This window comes from Alosa pseudoharengus, unplaced genomic scaffold (genome assembly GCF_046254945.1).
Source record: "Alosa pseudoharengus isolate Yale_2024_CS ecotype anadromous, Long Island Sound unplaced genomic scaffold, YU_APseudo_1.1 YU_APseudo_1.1_scf_1, whole genome shotgun sequence".
NCBI classification, from domain to species: domain Eukaryota; kingdom Metazoa; phylum Chordata; class Actinopteri; order Clupeiformes; family Clupeidae; genus Alosa; species Alosa pseudoharengus.
This window is the reverse complement of record NW_027468564.1, coordinates 52,967,319-52,987,030: the sequence shown is the minus strand read 5'-3', so window position 1 is coordinate 52,987,030 and position 19,712 is coordinate 52,967,319. Positions and strand designations below refer to the sequence as shown.

The 19,712-nt window shown below is 47.1% G+C and overlaps 1 protein-coding gene across 1 annotated transcript in view; it reads right to left on the bottom strand.

Moving 5' to 3' along the window:
- The window catches only part of LOC143132847 (testis-expressed protein 2-like), a 53,124-nt gene that overhangs the window by 21,783 nt on the left and 11,629 nt on the right, over window positions 1–19,712 (bottom strand). The window contains exons 3-8 of the mRNA XM_076292675.1: window positions 11,774–13,364; window positions 7,802–8,002; window positions 5,874–6,231; window positions 3,714–3,973; window positions 3,077–3,220; window positions 1,610–1,709 (exon numbers count right to left, since the gene is read on the bottom strand). Coding sequence (XP_076148790.1) covers window positions 1,610–1,709; window positions 3,077–3,220; window positions 3,714–3,973; window positions 5,874–6,231; window positions 7,802–8,002; window positions 11,774–13,339 — 2,629 coding nt within the window. The 5' untranslated portion in view covers window positions 13,340–13,364. The remainder of the gene's footprint in view (window positions 1–1,609; window positions 1,710–3,076; window positions 3,221–3,713; window positions 3,974–5,873; window positions 6,232–7,801; window positions 8,003–11,773; window positions 13,365–19,712) is intronic.

Below are 19,712 nucleotides of genomic sequence, written 5' to 3'. Positions count from 1 at the left end.
AGGATTATTATCAAGGTAATCTGTCAAGATCCTGCTTCAACACACACATGCACACACTACATAACAGCAGCTGCTCTTGAGCAAATAACTCTTGTGTATTCTCTTCTTTGTCATTGGAGAGGAGTACTGAGAGGCTGAGAGCAGTGCATTGGTTGTTGTCCAGCTCATTAGAGGCATGGGGAGACACATGCACCTCAGCTGAACGGTAAAGTCCAGCAAGCGAGAGATGCTGCCCTGGAAACTCCAGAGTTCTTGCAAGAGCACAATTTGAATTGTCTCTGCGAGACACTCTGGAAATGGGTTATGATGCACGTTACTTTTGCCACTTGTATCGCGGGGAGCCAATCACATCGGTGTATCTAATATCTAGGCTGCCCAGAGGCGAGCTAAACAGATGACAGTCGTAGTGTTATCCAATTGCGTCGAAGTCCGAAATCAGTCAGTAAACGTTGGTCGTATTGTGTTATCCAATTGTGTGCAGTGAGATTTTCAAATGCACGCTTGGTGCCGCCCCTCGAGTTGGGCCATTACATTGTTCGTGGCCAGACCCTTAATCCTTCTAGATTACCAGGGTCTGGAATCTCCAGGCTAGTTTAAAGGCGCCCTTGGCCTCATTACGTCTGTGTCTGTCTACGCGAGCACTTGAAGGGCGCAGTCAGAATCAGGGATTCCAATTGCAATAGATTACTCAATATAGCCGCCCCGACGATTGATGCACTTACGCACACCTCAAAAGTCGCCGCTGAGCATTCTGGGTCCTGCGGGCTGTCCCGGCTTGAAATAGCGGCCCTCACTTCTCTGACAACTCATTATCGCTCACAGCAGACATACATCACTCAGTGGGGAGCGTGAAGGCTTCATACAGCAACATAATGGGCCAGCGCAACTAATCACTGGGGAGTGAAGTAGCAAGACCTTCAGTGTGTGGTCGTGTGTTCCTTGCCACTGTCGACATAGAAGCCATTCATTCTGCAGGGGTCTAATTCTGAGTGCAATTGTATGTTACATAATTTTGCAACGTGTTTGTTTGAGTCTGAGTTTGTCTGAGTTAGCTGCAGACTACAGATCCCTGCCACACCTTGCTCGTTGTGATTAGCCATTAGCCTATTAGCTCTGCTCTGCTCGTTGTGATTAGCCATTAGCCTATTAGCTCTGCTCAACCATATGGTATGACATGGCGGGTGCAACCTGAGAAAGTCCAAAGGGTTGTGTGGGAATGTAACAATGTTTTGTTTTAATTGCAGTATTTCCCACAGAATTGAATTCTATTTGTGGTGGTAGGTTTGCAGAATGCAACAAATTAGCACAGCGTGGTTATGATGCAGATTTAAGCACAATTCAGCCAGTCGACTTTTATGCCAACAATTGCAGGATTGTTAATGTTTTCTTTAAACATGCAGGTAGGTTTGTTGAGAGACAGAGATACAAGGAGAGGCTGTGCAAAGGTGCACATAGCTCTTCTATAAACTAATTCCATCCCATTTAAATAGTACAACATGGAAAATCATTGCGTGGTGGTCAGTGTTGATTTGTGGTGGGCCACCACAAATAAGTCAAATGTATGGGAAACACTGAATTGGCTTTTGAAAAAAAAAAAAAAGACACATACCTTGGTGGTCGACCGAGGGCTTGGAGGCCTGGAGGATTCTGGGAGTGGAGAAGCCCATGTCCAGCTCCGTCAGAGTCAGCTCGTTCATGAAGTACGGCAACTGCAAACGCAAACAACGGTCACTCAACGCCATACAGCAGGACACATGCAACAGAGCAGACATACATACACAGGACACATGCAGCAGAGCAGACATACATACACAGGACACATGCAGCAGAGCAGACATACATACACAGGACACATGCAGCAGAGCAGACATACATACACAGGACACATGCAGCAGAGCAGACCTATATACACAGGACACATGCAGCAGAGCAGACATACATACACAGGACACATGCAGCAGGACACATGCAGCTGACATACATACACAGTCAACAGATCTAAACGACTACCTCCACCACAGACAGTTAGCTATGGTGAAATACAGCACCACAAAATGAGATAAGGATAACATCTCCTTTTCTTCAAAAAAAAAAGATGATTCATTTTGCATTTAATTCTCATTCTCGCACTGCTGCAGTAGCCCCGACCATACATCAGTGGTCCAGCAGGACAGTAGGGTGAAACAGCACACAGCCTTCTCAGAGAGACCTTCAGTGAGGACAAGCACTGACCACAGAGCCCAGAGAGAGACATGTAAACACATCCCTTGGCTTGAGGGACGGCACGACAGGCCCAGAGACAGCACTGCTGACATTTAGAAAGGACAGCGTCTCCCAGCAGGTGACGGACACTTGCTGTGCGGCTACTGGCGGGGTGTCTGAAATACCCCCCCCTGTGTGGACGGATCATGCCTGGTCAGGTACTAATGAGAAGTACATGCTCATTTGCGTGGGATGATGTTTCATCACTGATAGAAATCTATGTCTATTGATACTTATTTCCAAGCTTGCACTGTACTATTAGCCTGTGCATTCACCACAGCTGTTGTGTGTGAAAAGTGAAAACACTCTGCTTTGTATTTGATCAAGAGGTCTGAATTCTACACTCCACATGCAGAGACTTATGGTAATTGGCTACCTGCATGGCTCATCTTTAATGCAACGGTAATGTCACTGAGAGGTCAATGCCTAATGAAGGTCACAAACCTACAGTAAGAACTGATTCATCTGATTTCAGAATTTGGCCAACATGACTGTGGATGGATTCTGAACACACAAAGTTGCACAGATATGAAAAGGCCCCAAATGTCTGTGGATCTTACTTCTGAAGTAAAATACCATCGTTTTACTCTCTTATTAACGTCTATGAAATTGTTCAGGAATTCTGGTATCCGTATATGACAGACATGTTTCAATTAATTTGCTTTGGCCTATAATGGGCCTGAAATGTCTTGATCCGGCATGAACATATCATAGCAATCAATCTGGCAGGAAATCTACCTGTAAAGAATGCAACACAATGTGTGTGTTTGTTTGTTTGTGTGTGTGTGTGTGTGTGTGTGTGTGAGAGACTCACCCTGATCTTACTCAGCTTCATCTGGATCTTCTTGGACACCCAGTCGACCCAGTACTTCTCCCCCAGGAAGTCCCAGGCCACGCGGCCCACCAGGGCGTTCACCCAGGCCACCGACTCCTCCTCCTTCTTCAGGCTCCCTGGCAGCTGTACATTACGGGAGCACAGTATGTACATTAAGTCAGATTCACACTGACCAGAGCATTGGGGCAAATGACTTTAGACACTTGCTTTCACTGTGGTATGACTGCAGATGTGTTTGTCTCAAATTGAGCCCCAAACTTAACACGTGACTTGAACTGTCAGAACTACCAACAGCTTGGAAATTCATGTATCCAAATAAACACATACGATTATGGACCAGTTTTGGTCAATTTGATCATATTTAAGCTGAACCGAAAAAACCCTCTCACACACACACACACACACACACACACACACACACACACACACACACACACACACACACACACACACACACACACACACACACACACACACACACACACACACACACACACACACACACACACACACACACACACACACACACACACACACACACACACACACACACACACACACACACACACACACACACACACACACACACACACACACTGCCCCGGTAGCCGCGTACCTTCTTGCTGGCCCCTGGGCTGCTGTGTGGGCTCTGCTGGGGGCTGCCGGACACCGGACTGGCCACCTGCTGCGGAGGCTGGTCCTGCGAGGGCATGCAGCGGGACATGTACACGCTGTAGTCCAGCTGGGGCCGCGGGCGGGGCGGCACCGGAGACGGAGACGGGCCGGAGGCGTCCTTCTGCCGCGGCTGGACAGCGGCCAGCAGCTCGTCCAGACTGCTGCGGCTACTGCTGCGACTGTGGGAGGTCAGGTTGGCTGCTGGAGAGGTGATGGGGAGAGAGAAGGAATATAAATCACGTGTACCGTAATTTCCTAACTATTAGCCGACGCTTATTTTACACTGATTTTGCAAAATGTCTTCAGCTATTAGGTCAATACGGTATTAATATGGTTTTGTTTTTTTAACTTGCATAAACCGTCCTGCGGTTTATACACAATGCGGCTAATACACAGGAAATTACTGTATGTTTGTGAGCAAAGAGAGAGAGTGTATATGAGTGTCAGATCATAGAGAGAGCCCCATGGAGTGTATACTTAAGTAAAATATGTGCGAGTAAGTGTGTGTGTAACGTGTGTGTGTGTTTATATGTGTGCACGTGTGAGCGTAACCAACAGACTGTTGAAAGGGGGCTGACACAGAGACATAGTTTGTGCATGTGTGTGACTCTATGAGTGCATGTGTGAAATGTTTGAGCCTTGTCTGAGAGGCTGATGTTGCCTGCGTGTTAACTGAAATAATTAGCGTTGGGCCTCCCCGCTCTGTTTCAGACCTAAGCAATGCACTTGGTCCCCTCGGTCTACAACTCTTCGCTGTGTTAGGGAGGGTGTAGGTTTGTTTATTAGCACCGCTGAGACGGGAACAAGAGGACACAGACAGCGTTCCATCAGCCGTCTCCACAGGAGGTCAACATCACAGCTAACCCCGGAGCTACAGGCCACACAGGAGCCCGGTCATGTGCTAACACTGCCAGGCCATCGTCGCTCTGCTTTCCTGAGCCATTGCAGCGCTCTTCCCAGGGAAAGCCAACTCAAACGGTATGCTATTTTAGCTAGGGAGACGAGGCAAATGATATGCAGTATGGGGACACAGTGTTTGCTTGCAGGCTTCTTAAATCCACAAACAAAGGAAATGGTGCCAGGCTGAAACAGCCATCGGAGACAGATCCTCCCAGAGAGAGAGAGAGAGAGAAAGAAAGAGAGAGAGAGAGAGAGAGAGAGAAAGTGAACTTAAACAAGGGGAGGATTCTCTTTTCTTCCCTTACAGCTTGTTTAAGATCTATTTTTGGACGAGCACCGGCGTGTGAATTTCCGATGTGCTCATCATCCCCTCAGCGTGTCGTGTCGGAGATAAGACGCAGACTCGGGAGAGGAAGACGCACCACTACCATCACGCTCGTTTTTTTTACGCTCGGGTTCTGTATCAAAACACTCAATCAGGGAACGTCTCTGTTGAGCAGACTCGCTAGAACCGACTCAACAAAAAAAGTACAGAGTTCATTGACACACTTGCTTGGGCTCTTTGGTAACATTGACCGAAGTGGGAAGGGTTTCACAATCTAGAATATATAGGTATAGCATATCAGTGTACATATGTATCCAATAGCATATCAGTGACCTAGATGATAAGCGTTTCACAATTTACAGTGCCATAGAGACGAGACTGAGAGTTGTAGCATATCAGGGACTTCAGTAGGCTTATTGAGGAGGGTTATGTAATCTTGAATGCTATTAAGATTAGCTCCTCTTGACACACACGGTCACCTGATTAAATTCATTCTGTGATGCATTACATGAAGATCATCATGTTTAGTTGTGTTTCGACAAACTCTTAAACTCACTCAATTATACAGCACACTCATAGCATGCTCTGCATGTTATATGCCAGCAGCAGTATAGCCGTAAGGATTGCTGTAGGATTACTGTGTGTGTAATGAGCAGAGGTGGACATCCCGGTTCCAGAAAGTAAAAGTTCTGCCATATGTTCTTTCTACCTGTGCACTTAAAAGAGGTGGTATCACTAATTATCTGATCTACCTGGCTGCTAATTAGGATGAGCTGGTTTACTAAATGGTTGGATCAAATACTTTGCAGGACTTTTACTTTCTGAACCCGGGATGTCCGCCTCTGGTAATGAGACGTAGTGCCGAGGCCAACTCACCGCTCTTACTCAGGGGCAGGCTGGACGCCTTCCTGGCCATCTCCGCCTTCAGCCTGGAGGCCTGCAGAAGCTTCTGGAACCACTCCTCCTTCTCGCGCCCCGTCCTCCCAAACAGGTACAGCGTCGGCACGTTGCTCTTGGACCCCGAAGACAGCCGCCCGGTCTCCTGACCGGGCCTCTTGACCTCCTCCGCTCCTGTGGTGACCTCTGACCTGTCCGTCAGGAAGTTGGTCCGTTCCTCGTCCGGCTCGCCCTCGGCCTTGGACATGAAGTCGTCCTGCTTGCCCAGCTCGATGCAGATGGGGTACTTCTTATTCCACACCCGCTTCCTGGCCAGGTTCTGGGGCACCAGCTGGATCTAATGGCAGAAGTGGCAGAAGTGTTTGAAGGTCACATCAAAAAAGTGTCTGAAGGTCATGTCAAAACTGTCTGAAGGTCACATCAAAAAAAGTGTCTGAAGTTAACGTCAAACTGTCTGAAGGTCAAATCAAAACTGTCTGAAGGTCAAATTTTTTGCTGCATCCCAATGTGCTAACAGACAAGACTGCTGCAATGTAGAGAATAGGGTTGGGCGATGTCGCCTAAATTGGCATTTGACGATGTGTACAGTAAAACATCGTGATGGACGATGATATCGTCGGGGGCGGGGGGGGGGGTTCGTGTAGTAAACAGCCTATAGGTATGTCTGTACAGAAATACATTTATAATGTTCTACATAAAAATAAAAAAAATGCTATTATATAGGCTATACGGCCTGATGAAAGTGGACAGCTAAGAGAGACATACTGACCAGGCTACCGAAGTTGTGTGGAAGATCTAATCCAAGAAAATTGTTGTGAAAGACGGATAGACAATCAATCTGAACACTTGCGTGTGCACCAACCAGCGGAATATTACACATTGACAGACTTCGCTGGACCCAGCAAAAAAGCTACTTAAGACTACTATCGTGGTCACTCATTTAAAGTATTAGTACTATGCAGCATCCCACGTTATCAGGCTACCGTCTATGCTGACTATAAGGGCGGCGGGAAGTGAAAGTAAAGGGCTGCAATCGCGCAGTCCAGGCTATAGGAGGGCGAAGTAAAAACACTTTTACAAATAACGAATCCCGATTACCACTCCGCTGCTGTCTGGGACTTTTGCTAAATGCATGAAATACAAGCCTTACAGTGAAAGACGGATAGGCTACCTTCTGATCCTATAATTAACGAAAGAAATGGTTTATTTTAACACAGGGAAGAAGGACGCATTTGGCGCTCGCTGTAGCCTCGCAAAAATATTTGAGCGCTAGAATGTCCTAGTCGTAGCCTAACAATAATAAATCTATATTTTCTGCTAAAACATTAGGCTACATATTACGTCCAATGTAGGCTATAGGCCTGCGAGACATGTAGGCTACTAAAGGACAATTAGGCTACACATTCCCGTCACAGTCAGGAATTATTTGAATAAGAGGGTAAGTATTTTATTTTACAAGACGGTAGACTAATACGTGATAACTGTTTCGCTGACAGCCTTTAAAGTAGGCTCAATTTCATTTTCAGGGAAAGGTTTTTTTATGTTTTAGCCTGTTACAGCAACAATTAGTGACTGGCATGTGGGGGCGTGGCATCACGATGGTTGCTTTCCATCGTGATGCCTGTCAACCATCACGATGGACGATGATATCGTCCATCGGCACAACCCTATTAGAGAACTCGACTTCACTCAATCAGACACAATAACATGAATTGTTTGTTTTGACCAAGAGAGTAAACATACCAAATTTCAATCTGCAATATAAATGGTAATATAAATGACAATAGTAAACAACACTGAATTATGGGTAGTTATGAGTCACACACACACATTCACAAAACCACCTCTAGATGATGTATGCTCTTGTAAACCCCACTAATCGGAGACGCCCTGGCCAGCTACTGTACCTTGCTGTCAGTGAGGTCGTAGATCTTCTGGCTGACGTACGTGACGTCGGGCTTGGACTCGTTGATGGTGACGCGGCGGGCGATGTTGCGGTTGGGCCGGGAGAGGCGCAGCGTGGAGCCCTCCAGCCGCACGAACACCGAGTGGGTCAGCGTGGCGTGGTACGTCTCCGGGTCGTAGCTCTGGATCTCGTTCATCCAGCCCTGCAGATGGTCGTCAACAAAGATTGCTTACTTTTCAGTGGCATTCAACAAAGACACATCAAATCTCTAACACACATTTATTCATTTATATTTATGAATTAATATTCAGAATATTCTATAACTGATAAAAAAAAAGATGAAAGATTATACATCTAAAGTTGATTACGTTTAATTAAAGTTGATTATGCATGTTAAGTTGTTTTTAAGACCCTGAATTCCATAAATAACTTGGACTGGACCACCTAATGAGATCATTGGTTGCTGGGATGGAGTCGGGGTGCAGAACCTGCGAACACTCCAACCTGCCTTTCCCTGATTTAACAAGGGGTTTCCATAACAACCTGCACACACGTTTGCAGGAAAGTAATGGAGTTTGCAACCACTGCTTTAACATTTAATGAGCTTGGCCATACCCAGGTTTTACGAGTACACAACACTGGATATTGTGTCCCACAGCTACAAGCAACAATAAATGCAATACTGAGCCATAATCTACAACCTATTTTCCAACATATAATATGTTATTTTTAGTGTCATTGCTGTTGCTATAATGTTTGTTGTTGATGTACTATTAGTCATTTTCAATATAATATAGGTGTTTGTTATGTTTTATAGGATCCTGTCTTTCTAAATTGAATTGGGGAATTCACATTTGCATTTGAGAACACTTAACAGCAAGCAACGAAAACTATTTCTCTCTACATGTGTAGGATTACATATTACATATAATAAACATCATGTTTCAGGGTTTGACGCTGATGTACAGTAGCTGATGAAGAAGACTGGCAGTACGTGAATGTGCTGAATGAACCACGTGAGGGAAAAAGGCTCAGAGAGAGTGCTTCCTTGCCAAAGACCTATGATCTACTTAGTGCAACAATGGGGAAATTCCTCTGGCCGGTTACATCAATTCAAGAGTAAACACAAGCCTTGACAGTGACAACAAACCCCAGACCAAACTGGTTTAAGGCATAGGAAAAATGCATAGTCTGAATAGTTCAAATTTAGAGACTATGACTTATAACAACGTTATCTAACACTGACATTCTTCAACATAAATCTAATGTCAAGAAAGGGAAAAAAACAAATCCAAAAAAGATCAGCTGCTATAAACCTATTATTTCACAACAACAGCTACAACAACAACAACAACAACAACAACAACAACAACAACAACAACACATTTCAAAAGCCAGACCTAGTGGATACATTGCAAATATGTATTCTGGGCAAAAGTTGACTACTAGCCAAGAAAAGTCGGAAGGAAGACCTTCCGTCCGTCAGACTGCGTGGGGAGTGCACTGACACAGAATGAGAAACCCATTAGGACGTGTGTCTTCACTGAGCTGCCAGCATCTCAAAGACTGATGTGAACTGTGCAACACTTCATGTCCCAGAAGCCCCTTTCCTAGGAGCAGGAGCTCTTCATGGCTCAAGTGAAGGCATCAATGCAGAGGGCACTTCAGCCTCATCAAATCCATCCTCTCTAGAGGTCCTGACAGAAAGCAATTGCTACTGGCTCGCACAGTGGCTCTCAGGCAGCCTAGGCATACGTGTTGTTGTATTAGCCTTATAGAACATATTTATTCATTTGACCAATAGCTAAAATCATGGACAGTGCACGGACAGACAAAATAGGACACACTATTATATCCAGTAGTGCATAGGCTACTGGAAGTTACAGCTATGGATTCTAAATTAATTTTGAATTTCCCCTTGGGGATCAATAAAGTATCTATCTATCTATCTCTAACCTTCTTCAACATCTTGAATGCTCATACTATTTTAAACAGCCATAAATTCAGGGTATGGAGCGGTCAGGGTCTTGTTTATTTCGCTGTCACATCCCAACAATGGCCAGTTTTTACACTCAGCCCGTGGCATTGTCGTAAGACTTGGTCACACTGCCTCCAGCACACAGGGCCCAGTCTGTTGCCCTTAACAGTGGCGCTTTCTGGGGAAGTTCTAAACCCTTAAGCCCCGTCAGCCAGTGTACCACCACAGAGGACTTCGCCCTCGCCAGCACTCTCAGTCTTGGGCACTGAACACATATATGAATCCACAACTGTGACAAAATAGCACCAGTTATTTTCTCATTTCTTCCCTTCACTCTTTTGCTTTGAGCACATTATACAACATGATAACATTCCCCTCAAAATAGCAATCTGTGGTGAAATCATATCCACAATAGCATTTGCTGTGTTCCACAATGGTACACAACAAATGTATTGCTAAGAAATCACTGGGAGACCCTCAGAAATGGACATTTCGCATGTAGGGACAGCCAAGAGATACCATCAGATTTGGATTTCTGAAATACGAGACAGTGTTTGAATCAAACAGAAAACAGTCTTCAGAGTTTCCCCTTCTGAACCCAAACATAACCCTTATATAACCCTAATATGAGAGGCCTAATATCTGAGTAATTATTAAAAGGGCTTCATAATGACGGGAGACGCGTTGGTTGACTCAGGGGGATGTGACTCAGGCACCTCCCATCACAGAGAAGCTCTCAGAGGAGCTGAGGAGCGTCGTCAGAGAAGAGCCAGAGACAGGCACTGGCACTGATGGGCATCCGAGGCTCTGCCAGGCTCTTTGGACTCCGCCAATGGATCCGTGGAAATCTGATCCCTGCTGCTTGCAGGAAATTTCCAAAATAGATCAGATTCCAGCTTTTGGTCTGTAAAAACTTTCATCAGCGAATCATCCTTTGCTCGCATGACTTTCAAGCGATTGTGAGTGAGTGAGAGGCTGGCAAAAACAAAAAAACAAAACAAACTCCCTGGTCACTCTCCCCCTCCCCCTGGTCACTCTCCCCCTCCCCACTACCCTGCTGCCAAGTGATGACATCACCAGGAAAGAGGAACAAGAATGCGGGCACGTCCTGACCATCCAGCCAAGCGCCTGGGGGGGGGGGGGGGTGGAACTCACATGGGAGGCTTGATTACAGTCCCGCAAAACAAAGCAGGCCATGCCAGTCCCCTGTGCCATCCTCATCAGTGGGCACAGGATTTTGAACAGCACGCTCCCTAAACTGGCAGCCATGTCCGGTCTTTTTCAGGGGGCCAGAGTGACTTCAATGGGCTTAGCCCCCCCCCGCTCCCCCTCCCTGCCTCCCGTCCTTGGTTTCACATGGCCACAAAGGAGATGGGGAAAGTGACCTCTCTCTGTCTCGTTTTCCTCGCTGGCGCGCCACATCAAAGCCGCGAGAGAGACGGCCAGCCATGAAGAGTCTTATTTGATGGCCTAATAGGCCGATTTCTCCTCTAAATCGAAGCCTTTCTCATCATGAGAGAGTTACTGCATTTTAAATAGCGGGTCACAACAAGATCCGTGACCTCTCATCACGATGCCGGAATCGCGCAGGGAAAAAACCCCACAATGGACACATAAAAAGGATGACTTGCTACAAGGCTCAGGAGGATGGATGAATCACACAAACTGATATTTGTCAAACAGCCTGTAATCTCCCTGCAATGATGAGTGATGATTCATACCGGACTGGAACTTCCAATAAAACTTGAAAAATCCCACATGGCTCAACAAGAGACTTTTGACACCTCCCACGGAAATATTCTAAATCTAAGTCTATTCAGTCTCTTCTGGACTTGAGTCATGATGCAATTATTTTCAAGAGGACAATTTTAACAGCACATGGTCCCATTAGTTTGTTTGAGTCTTCTTTTCTCTTCTTTTTAAAACTTAATCCCTTCCAATGCAATTTCAAATGTCCTAGATTAGAAATAGAAGGTACTAATGAAAAGTGCCTACCTTAAACATCCCCGGCTCTTTGATGTCCAGCTGTGCAGAGCTCCACATCTCCTTCCTGCTCCTTCTGCGTCCAGGCGGCCCTCCGGATCGCTTCGGTCCAGCCAGCCAGACGGCTCCGATGGTCACCATGAACCCCAGAACCATCCCGACCACCATCGTGCCCACATAGTCGGGCAGGGGCACCACGAAATAGCCGTAGGTGAGGAGGGTCAGTGCAAACAGGGTCGTGAGGGGGACGCTCGGGGCCGGCTCGACTCCCTCCTGCTCGTCGTCGCTGTAGGGGTCTGTGCTCGCCAGGTGGGCGCCCCTGCCCCTGGCCGCGGAGTCGCTTGTGCGCTCGGCGTCCGTCTCGTTCTCGTTGTCCGTGCCGAAGTCGAAGTCCTCGCTGTACAGCTCGCAGAACTCCTCGTCCTCTTGCCTGGCCAGGGCCGACATGGAGCACTTCTCGAAGGCCAAGGGCGACTCGGCGGCGGACACGGCGCTGGCCGTCCCCTCCCCGTCCGAGTCGTCGGCCTCCTCCTCCTTGATGCTGTAGTTGTTGTTGTTGCTCTCCAGGTGGCCGTTGAGGCCGGCCAGACTGGAGAGCTCCGAGGCACTAGTGGACAGGCCCTTGGGCCGGTAGAGGCCGGCGCCGCTCTCGTCGCCCATGATCTTGCTCAGCCGCTGCAGGGGCTCGTACATGGCCTCGGACCAGCGGCGCTTGGTGTCCTCGATGCGCGCCTCCACCTCCGCTAACGAGAAGCGGCTCTCCGGCGAGGTGAGCGGGGACGACGGCGCCGTCTTGGAGTCGCCCGTCGCCGCTGACGACGACGACGACGAGGCCCCTGTAGTCGTGCGGGGCTGTGAAAACGGCTTGAAGAGCTGCAGGTTGAGGCGCGAGTCCGGCAGGCGGAAGGACGCCGAGGTGTCCTGCGAAGAGGAGGAGGAAGAGGAGGAGGAGTTGTCGCTGGACAGGGACTTGACGATGTTCTTCATGATCTGGCGGTGGCGCATGCCGTCCCGCGGCTCCAGGTCCGAGGACAGGGACTTGATGAGCTGGAGGAAGGGCTTGTCGGCGGAGGGGAGGGTGATGGACCGGGAGGGTGAGGAGCTCTTGGGCGCAGCAGCAGAGGCCGGAGCCGGGGTAGCGGCCGGTCCCTTGGCCGCGGAGCCGGAGGACGAGCCGGAGGATGTGAGGGGCTGCGCCGGGCCCAGGTCCTGGGGGCAGGACGACGCCCAGGGGAGGCTCACGGTGGAGGAGGAGGAGAACATGGGAATCACGGAGGGGCCGGTCATGGAGGTGGCGCCGTCTCCGTAGCCCAGGCCCTCGCTGGGCTCCTGGGCCTCGGCGACCCTGCCCCCGTCGTCCACTTTACCCGCCAGCGACGCGGCGGGAGAGGAGGAAGGGGCCGCCGTCCCGTACAGCTCCTCCTCCTCCTCCTCCTCCCCCTTGCCCAGAGCGGAGAAGTGGATGGTGATGTTGTCGCGGGACAAGGGGTGCTGGACCTGCAGCTTGGGCGCTGCGGGCAGGCGCGAGGTGGACGGCGGCGGCTGTCTCTCGGCATGGCCGCCCTGCCGACTGGTCATCGCGCAGATCCCAGAGGCTCAGAGCCTGCAGGACAATCAGAGGAAGAGAGAGTTAAGGTCAAGATTATCATGCATTGAATGATCAGTGAAAAAGTATTTAGTTTTTTAAATTTACAAAGCACTCTTAAATCAATTCGGCCACCCTGTCGTAGTATTATTTGGCAAGTAAAGACTGACGGAAGGAATACGAGATGATCCGCACACCAGATAGCTCCCATTCACAGTATTTTACAGTATTTTGTTTGGGACGTTTCCGTGGTCTTACACTGCTTCTTCAAACACTGAGGGAAGGGCCTTCAAGTCAACATAAATATGCAAGTTGCCAACAACTGTCTCTGCAGCTCTTTGGCCAGCCACAAGAGGAAGGCGGTTTGAAGGCAGGAAACGAGCAGTAAAACCTCTTGTGTGTGTGACACACCCATACGGATGCTGGCTTGGTAATGCATGCTGAAGCGGCACATAAATTCACTGGCTGATGCTAAGCTAATACACAAGCACTCAGTAATCTTCTGCGTTTGTTTATTTTGCTCTCCACAGACCCTCTCGACAGTGGACTCACTCCCAAAAATCCATTAAGGACCAATCCTTGAATAAAGCTCTGTTTTTAACCAGGGTCAGACTGCAGATTGATGGGGTTGCATTAAACTGTGTGTAGTCAAGACTGTTTGTCGTGTCAAAAATGGCCAGATATATCATGACGTCGTATCTCCCATGACTTGCTAGTGCTGTTTTTCCCCTGGTGATGCCTTAGTGTCCTCGCTCATGAGCACGGCTCTGTTAGCATTGCTATTACATTCCACCCAGATCCACCTCAGGGACGCCTGGTCTCCTCAGCTTGAGAGTGGGAGATGGAACAAGGGAGACTCTTCTCTGGTTTCCTGTGCACTTAGGTGTGCAGACTGCCAGTAAAACCTGTGTCGTCTCCGCTGGGTGGACCGAGTGTGCGTGGAGGCTGCCTGGGGCTAGAGATGTAAGCAGCGGTTAGCATCTTCAGCTCCAGCTACTGGCTATAATGGGATTAGGCAGTTTGGGTTGGAGAGCCGGACCAAAACTCTGCCTGGAGCCTTGGAATGAAGCCCTTCCGGAACAGTGTTCTATGTTCCGTTCAGCATCTGCTACAACAACAAAAAATGTGTTCCTGCAAGGCCTGCAAGCTTCAGACAATAGTAGAACGTCTGGCTGACTTAATCCTTCTACATAGGAGTGAATGCATTAGACGGAGCTGTAGAATCCACTGTTGGTGGCGTGTGTGTGTGGGTATGTAGGCTGGCTTGTCTATAGCAGACCGACAGTATCTCCCCCCCCCCTCCATCTTGCATTCGCACACTCAAACAAACCTCTAGGCAATAAAAAATAAATAAAAACAACTGCCAAAGTCTTCCTTTTCCCTTTTGAAGATAAAGCCACGCTCAAACAAGAACAAAAAAAGAGCTTTGAAGTCAGTTGATGCGATTGAGGAGTGAGTGTGTGTGTGTTTTTTTTTCAATAAAAAAAGAAGCTGCTGGAATTGCTTACTGATCAAAACCGCGTATAGAGCATGAGGTGCGTAAGGGACAGAGATGAGAGCACTGGAGAACAGAGTGCTGGCCCACTTAATGTTCTCACCACCGAATTCTAATGACTCCATGTCTGGATCGGGTCTACGAGATCTGTGAGAAGCAAGCAGTCATAATCGACTTCTAGGCCAAGACAAGACAGACAGGCTTTACATCATCAGATAGTCCACAAACATCGAAAAGGGATCGTGACATTTGGAGCACGGTGTCTAGAACACAAAGCACGCAATAAGTACAAAAACACAAACACTGCATCCTTTGTACAATAAGTACAAAAACACAAACACTGCATACTTCTTGTCCTCAAAAGTAGGGCAGGAATGAAGTAGGAGAGATGTCCCGGTATGACTAGAAATACTAAGAAGACCGTGGTCAGAGTTATCATGACTAATAGTACTGATTTAGTGTGTCTGCTTTTTTTTTGACTGGTTATGTAATGACCACACAATCAACTAAATATGGACTGAATGGGCCATATGACTTCCCTGATAGCCAATCACAGTCAGTAAATCATCTCGCAATCTCGCCCCCTTATCCTGTCTGGCAACGTCTCAAACTGCCCTCATCCAGTTACCAAACTTATTACTGAAGGGAAATCATTAAAAAGGCTGCTTTGAACTGAATGAGGGGAATTCTTCTTTTTGTCCACATTTTGCAGATAAACAAAGACACAAGTGACAAACTTGGGTCAGAACAAAACCCTTCACTGAGAAGAGACTTCATAAACTTGTTTTGAAAAGAACTTTGACATTTTTATATTGCACCACGAGATGATTGGTCCGTGAGAGCCTGTTACGTGATTGGGGGGGGGGCTTTATTTAGGGACTCTAAAAAAAGACGTCACTGGTGTTGGTGGTGGTGGTGGTGGATGGTATCTTGAATGTGAAATACTAAGACATCATTCTCACCACAGTGTGACATACTGGCTTACAATCTAAAAGGCGGAGCAGACATCAGACATCAGACCTTGTCAATAATTGACTCTCACAGTCTCACTTTATGACATCAAAGGTTTTTGAAATAAAAAAAATATCATGGTGACATTATACACCTTCAAAGGGTGATTTAATGGGAAGGCCTAATTAAGATTCAGCCCCTGGAGAGGTTTACTGCAGGTGAACTGCCATGCAATTGCACATTAATCCCAGGGCTTGTCTTGCCGTGTGAACAGCATGGGATTCAAAATTCAAAGAAATTCAAAGACATAAAACATTGTTTATCCCTCACTTTTATCCCTTTACACCCACTCTCTCTCGCTCACTCACTCTTATTTTTTTAGAATGCATGACATAATAAACACAGACACACAAATAAGGAAACAATCGGTTGTTTTGAAAGCCAGCTGCGTTGTGACAGTGTGTCATCAGACAGTGACCACAGTGAGTGATGAGGGAGCGTGACTGATCAGCCTCAACGGCTCTCACAAGACCAGGGCCAAGGGCAGAGACAACAGAGCCCTTTACACACACACACACACACACACACACACACACACACACACACACACACACACACACACACACACACACACACACACGACCCAATTCTCCATCTATAATTCATCACTCAGGCCAAACATCAGTGTGTAGATGATTTGGCTTTGACAACAGTGAAGTCTAGACGATAAAGACAGCAGAGCCATGGATGGTGCTGGCCATCACCCACTCCTACGGTGTCCACTATCCCGTGTGGACATCTGGCCATCACCCACTCCTACGGTGTCCACTATCCCGTGTGGACATCTGGCAATCACCCACTCCTACGGTGTCCACTATCCCATGTGGACATCTGGCCATCACCCACTCGGTGTCCACTCTCCAGTAAAAAAAAGCTGACATGATTATTTTACAGACATTAAGCAAGCTAAATGTTCATTGAGTTTCCTGCTCACAGATCAACTTGTGAGAGCAGTTCAGTGATTGGGATGCACCAGTTTGAGCAAACTCAAAAGAGTTCGGCCAATCCGAGCCAAGGTGGCATTTTAATATGCAGACCTTCACGTCTCTGGCTCCATCACAAGTATGTCCCCGCTCTATTAGCTGATACGGTCTGGCCTACACGTTCCTTTCAACCGCAATTCTGATGGTGTATCAGTTGCCATGTTTTTGGAAAGCATTCCAGAATTGTTCCTTGAGAGCGTTCCGGGGGTGGGATCTGAGGCGCTGGCGGAGGCTCTGAAACATCACATTCCCTCAGTGGGAAACGAACTCCCGCCGGGAGGACCTGATGTTCTCTCACAAGAAAAAAAAAAAAAAAATGTTCTCTTGCAAATTTCTGACAACGTTGCACTCCCTTGGAATTGTACATGACCAAATTAGTAGTAATAAATTGGTTTTCCACCCTGTAGTCCGCCATTCTAATCCAATATACTTTTCGTCAGATTCAGCGAATTGCCCCTTACGGTCCACTAGCTGTTCATACTGTGTGTATGCGCGTGTGTGTGTGTACTCAAAAAAAAAAACAAACCAAAACAAAACGGGTATTTGTCCACAGTTTTAGCTCTGTAAATGGGAAACAAAGTGCTCAAACCAAACCACACCATTCCAGCCAATCAACATGTTGCTTTATGGACAGAGAAGACAAGGGTGTTTGGATTTTTGATTGGCTGTTTATCTCATGCCATCAACAACATTGCGACAAAATTGCGGGTTTGAAATTTCCATAAACAGACCAGATAAATATCCAGGCAGTTCACGGAGCAGATAAACAGGCCTGGATGCTGCGCTGTCGAGCTCATGTGCACGGCCACACTGGGCCTGGTGGAGTGATGGGTGAGCTTCACTGTCTCGCACACAAGGAGGATTTAATGTTAAAGCAATTAATGTGACAAGATTAACCATGGGGACAGAGTTTACGAGCTGCATGATTAATTGCGTTTTTTTGCAATTAGCTAATTGCGTTTTCAGATTAAAAATCGATTCATTGTGCAGCTTTACAATGTGTGAATTTGCACGAGCACCCTGGTCTTGATATGCAGATGGTGGCTGTGGGTGCTGGTTGGCCACAGTCACGTGTCGCAGTCTCGCAGGGCCGCGTCATCCTCATGCCCCTTGTCCAGAGAGTTTTGGCTAGCACAATGACACAATTCTGTGGCAGCATTCCACAGCCTGTCAAAATGGCCCTAATTCTGTCTCATTCATATACGTCACGAGTCTCCACGCCAACAGCAGCTCACTAATTCTCTGTCTCTCTCACACACACACACACACACACCTACATTCACTTCAAGAGTCCTTGGCAAGTTTTTTTTTTTTTTCTCTAAACGGTCCAACACAATCTCTATAGCGACACACCCCCATACTGCTTTGCCGCTGAATCCTCCTCTTAGCCAGACTTGATACACCACGTCAAGTTTCCCCGCATAAACTTGTCAGCAGCTGGGGAGCAGACTGCTCCTTCTGACAAGACTCAAAAGGCCTTGACCATTCCATATCAGCACAGCTGAGCTGAGTCACAGGTGGCTAATAGGAATACATCATCAAACGTTAATGCCTCACAGTGGGTGAGCTTCCAGTCATAACTAGTCTGTGTGGACCATTACTCTTTTAACCCTGCTGAAAACCAGGCACAAAACAATGAACAAATGCAGTTAGAAAACTGCTACTGGAAGACAAGGGGCACAAACACAGCTCCGCACTGAAACAAAATCATCAAAGGCACACACACACACACATCGAGGGAAAGAACCGACGCTCATTACTGCCAGCGCCTCTCTAATTACGGTGCCGTGATGATCTTATTAGGAGAGGAGGCATGTAGAGCATCAGAGCGCCTGTCACATCATATCACAGGCGTTTATCAAGTGAGAGCGCGGCTCCACCCACACTGTCGAACACACTCAGCCTAGACGCCGGCACTCAGGGCTGGGCTCTCTGTCAGACGCAAACACAGTCGTCAAGGCGGGATGTCAAGACAACAAACTTGTTTGTTTCCTGCACAGAGTAAACTGTGAGGGTGAAAGCATTGTAGGGTAACAACCAGTAGAACTGCAGTAAATGACACAGAAATGGTCCACTTATAGTCTTAATGTGTCTGTCGTCTATTGTATATCATTCCTATTAAGGGTGTCACGATTTCGATTTTATATCGAAATCGTTCGAAATTACATCTCAATCTCGAACTTCGAATTTAAAAGTAGAATCGACGATGCAGCCACACCCCCAATGCAGGGTTGCCAACTTTGGGTGTTTGGCTGGAGTGAGATTTTGTGAAGTCATAGTGCATGTGCGTTAAATTTTATCCTAAACCTAATTTTTTTTTTTTGCTATATACCTACATTATAATCCATGATTTAAGTTTCTTCAAAATGTACAATTATTGATTGCACTTGAAAACAAGACCAGTGGTTTAACCCTGTGGCATGGAAGGATTATGAGCCACTGGGCCCCTGGGCACAGACATGAAAAGGGCCCCCCTGCCCACCTGAAAAAGGTAGTAGCTCAGTAGAAAAAATTGAAAAATAATCCCTTAAATTATGATTTCTGGCGAGTTTTGTGGAAAGAAATGGACAGATTGAGACTTATGAATGTGTGTATGAGTGTACGTATGTATCAGGGATGGAAATAGCCTAAAATATTTTTTTCCACCTACCATTGTGGCTGGTGGAATCCAAAGTCTACCAGCCACTAGAGATTCAGAATGAACATTTGATGAAAAATCATGACCAAAATGATCATGGTTATTGGTATTGCAATATGATTAAAATGTGGTGACTTTTCTTCTAAACCTACCATCAATGTTGGACAAAACTCATAATTGGCCTGCCCTTCATGCCCAGTAGCAACAAATCTAAAGGTCAACAGAACAGCTATAGTGTC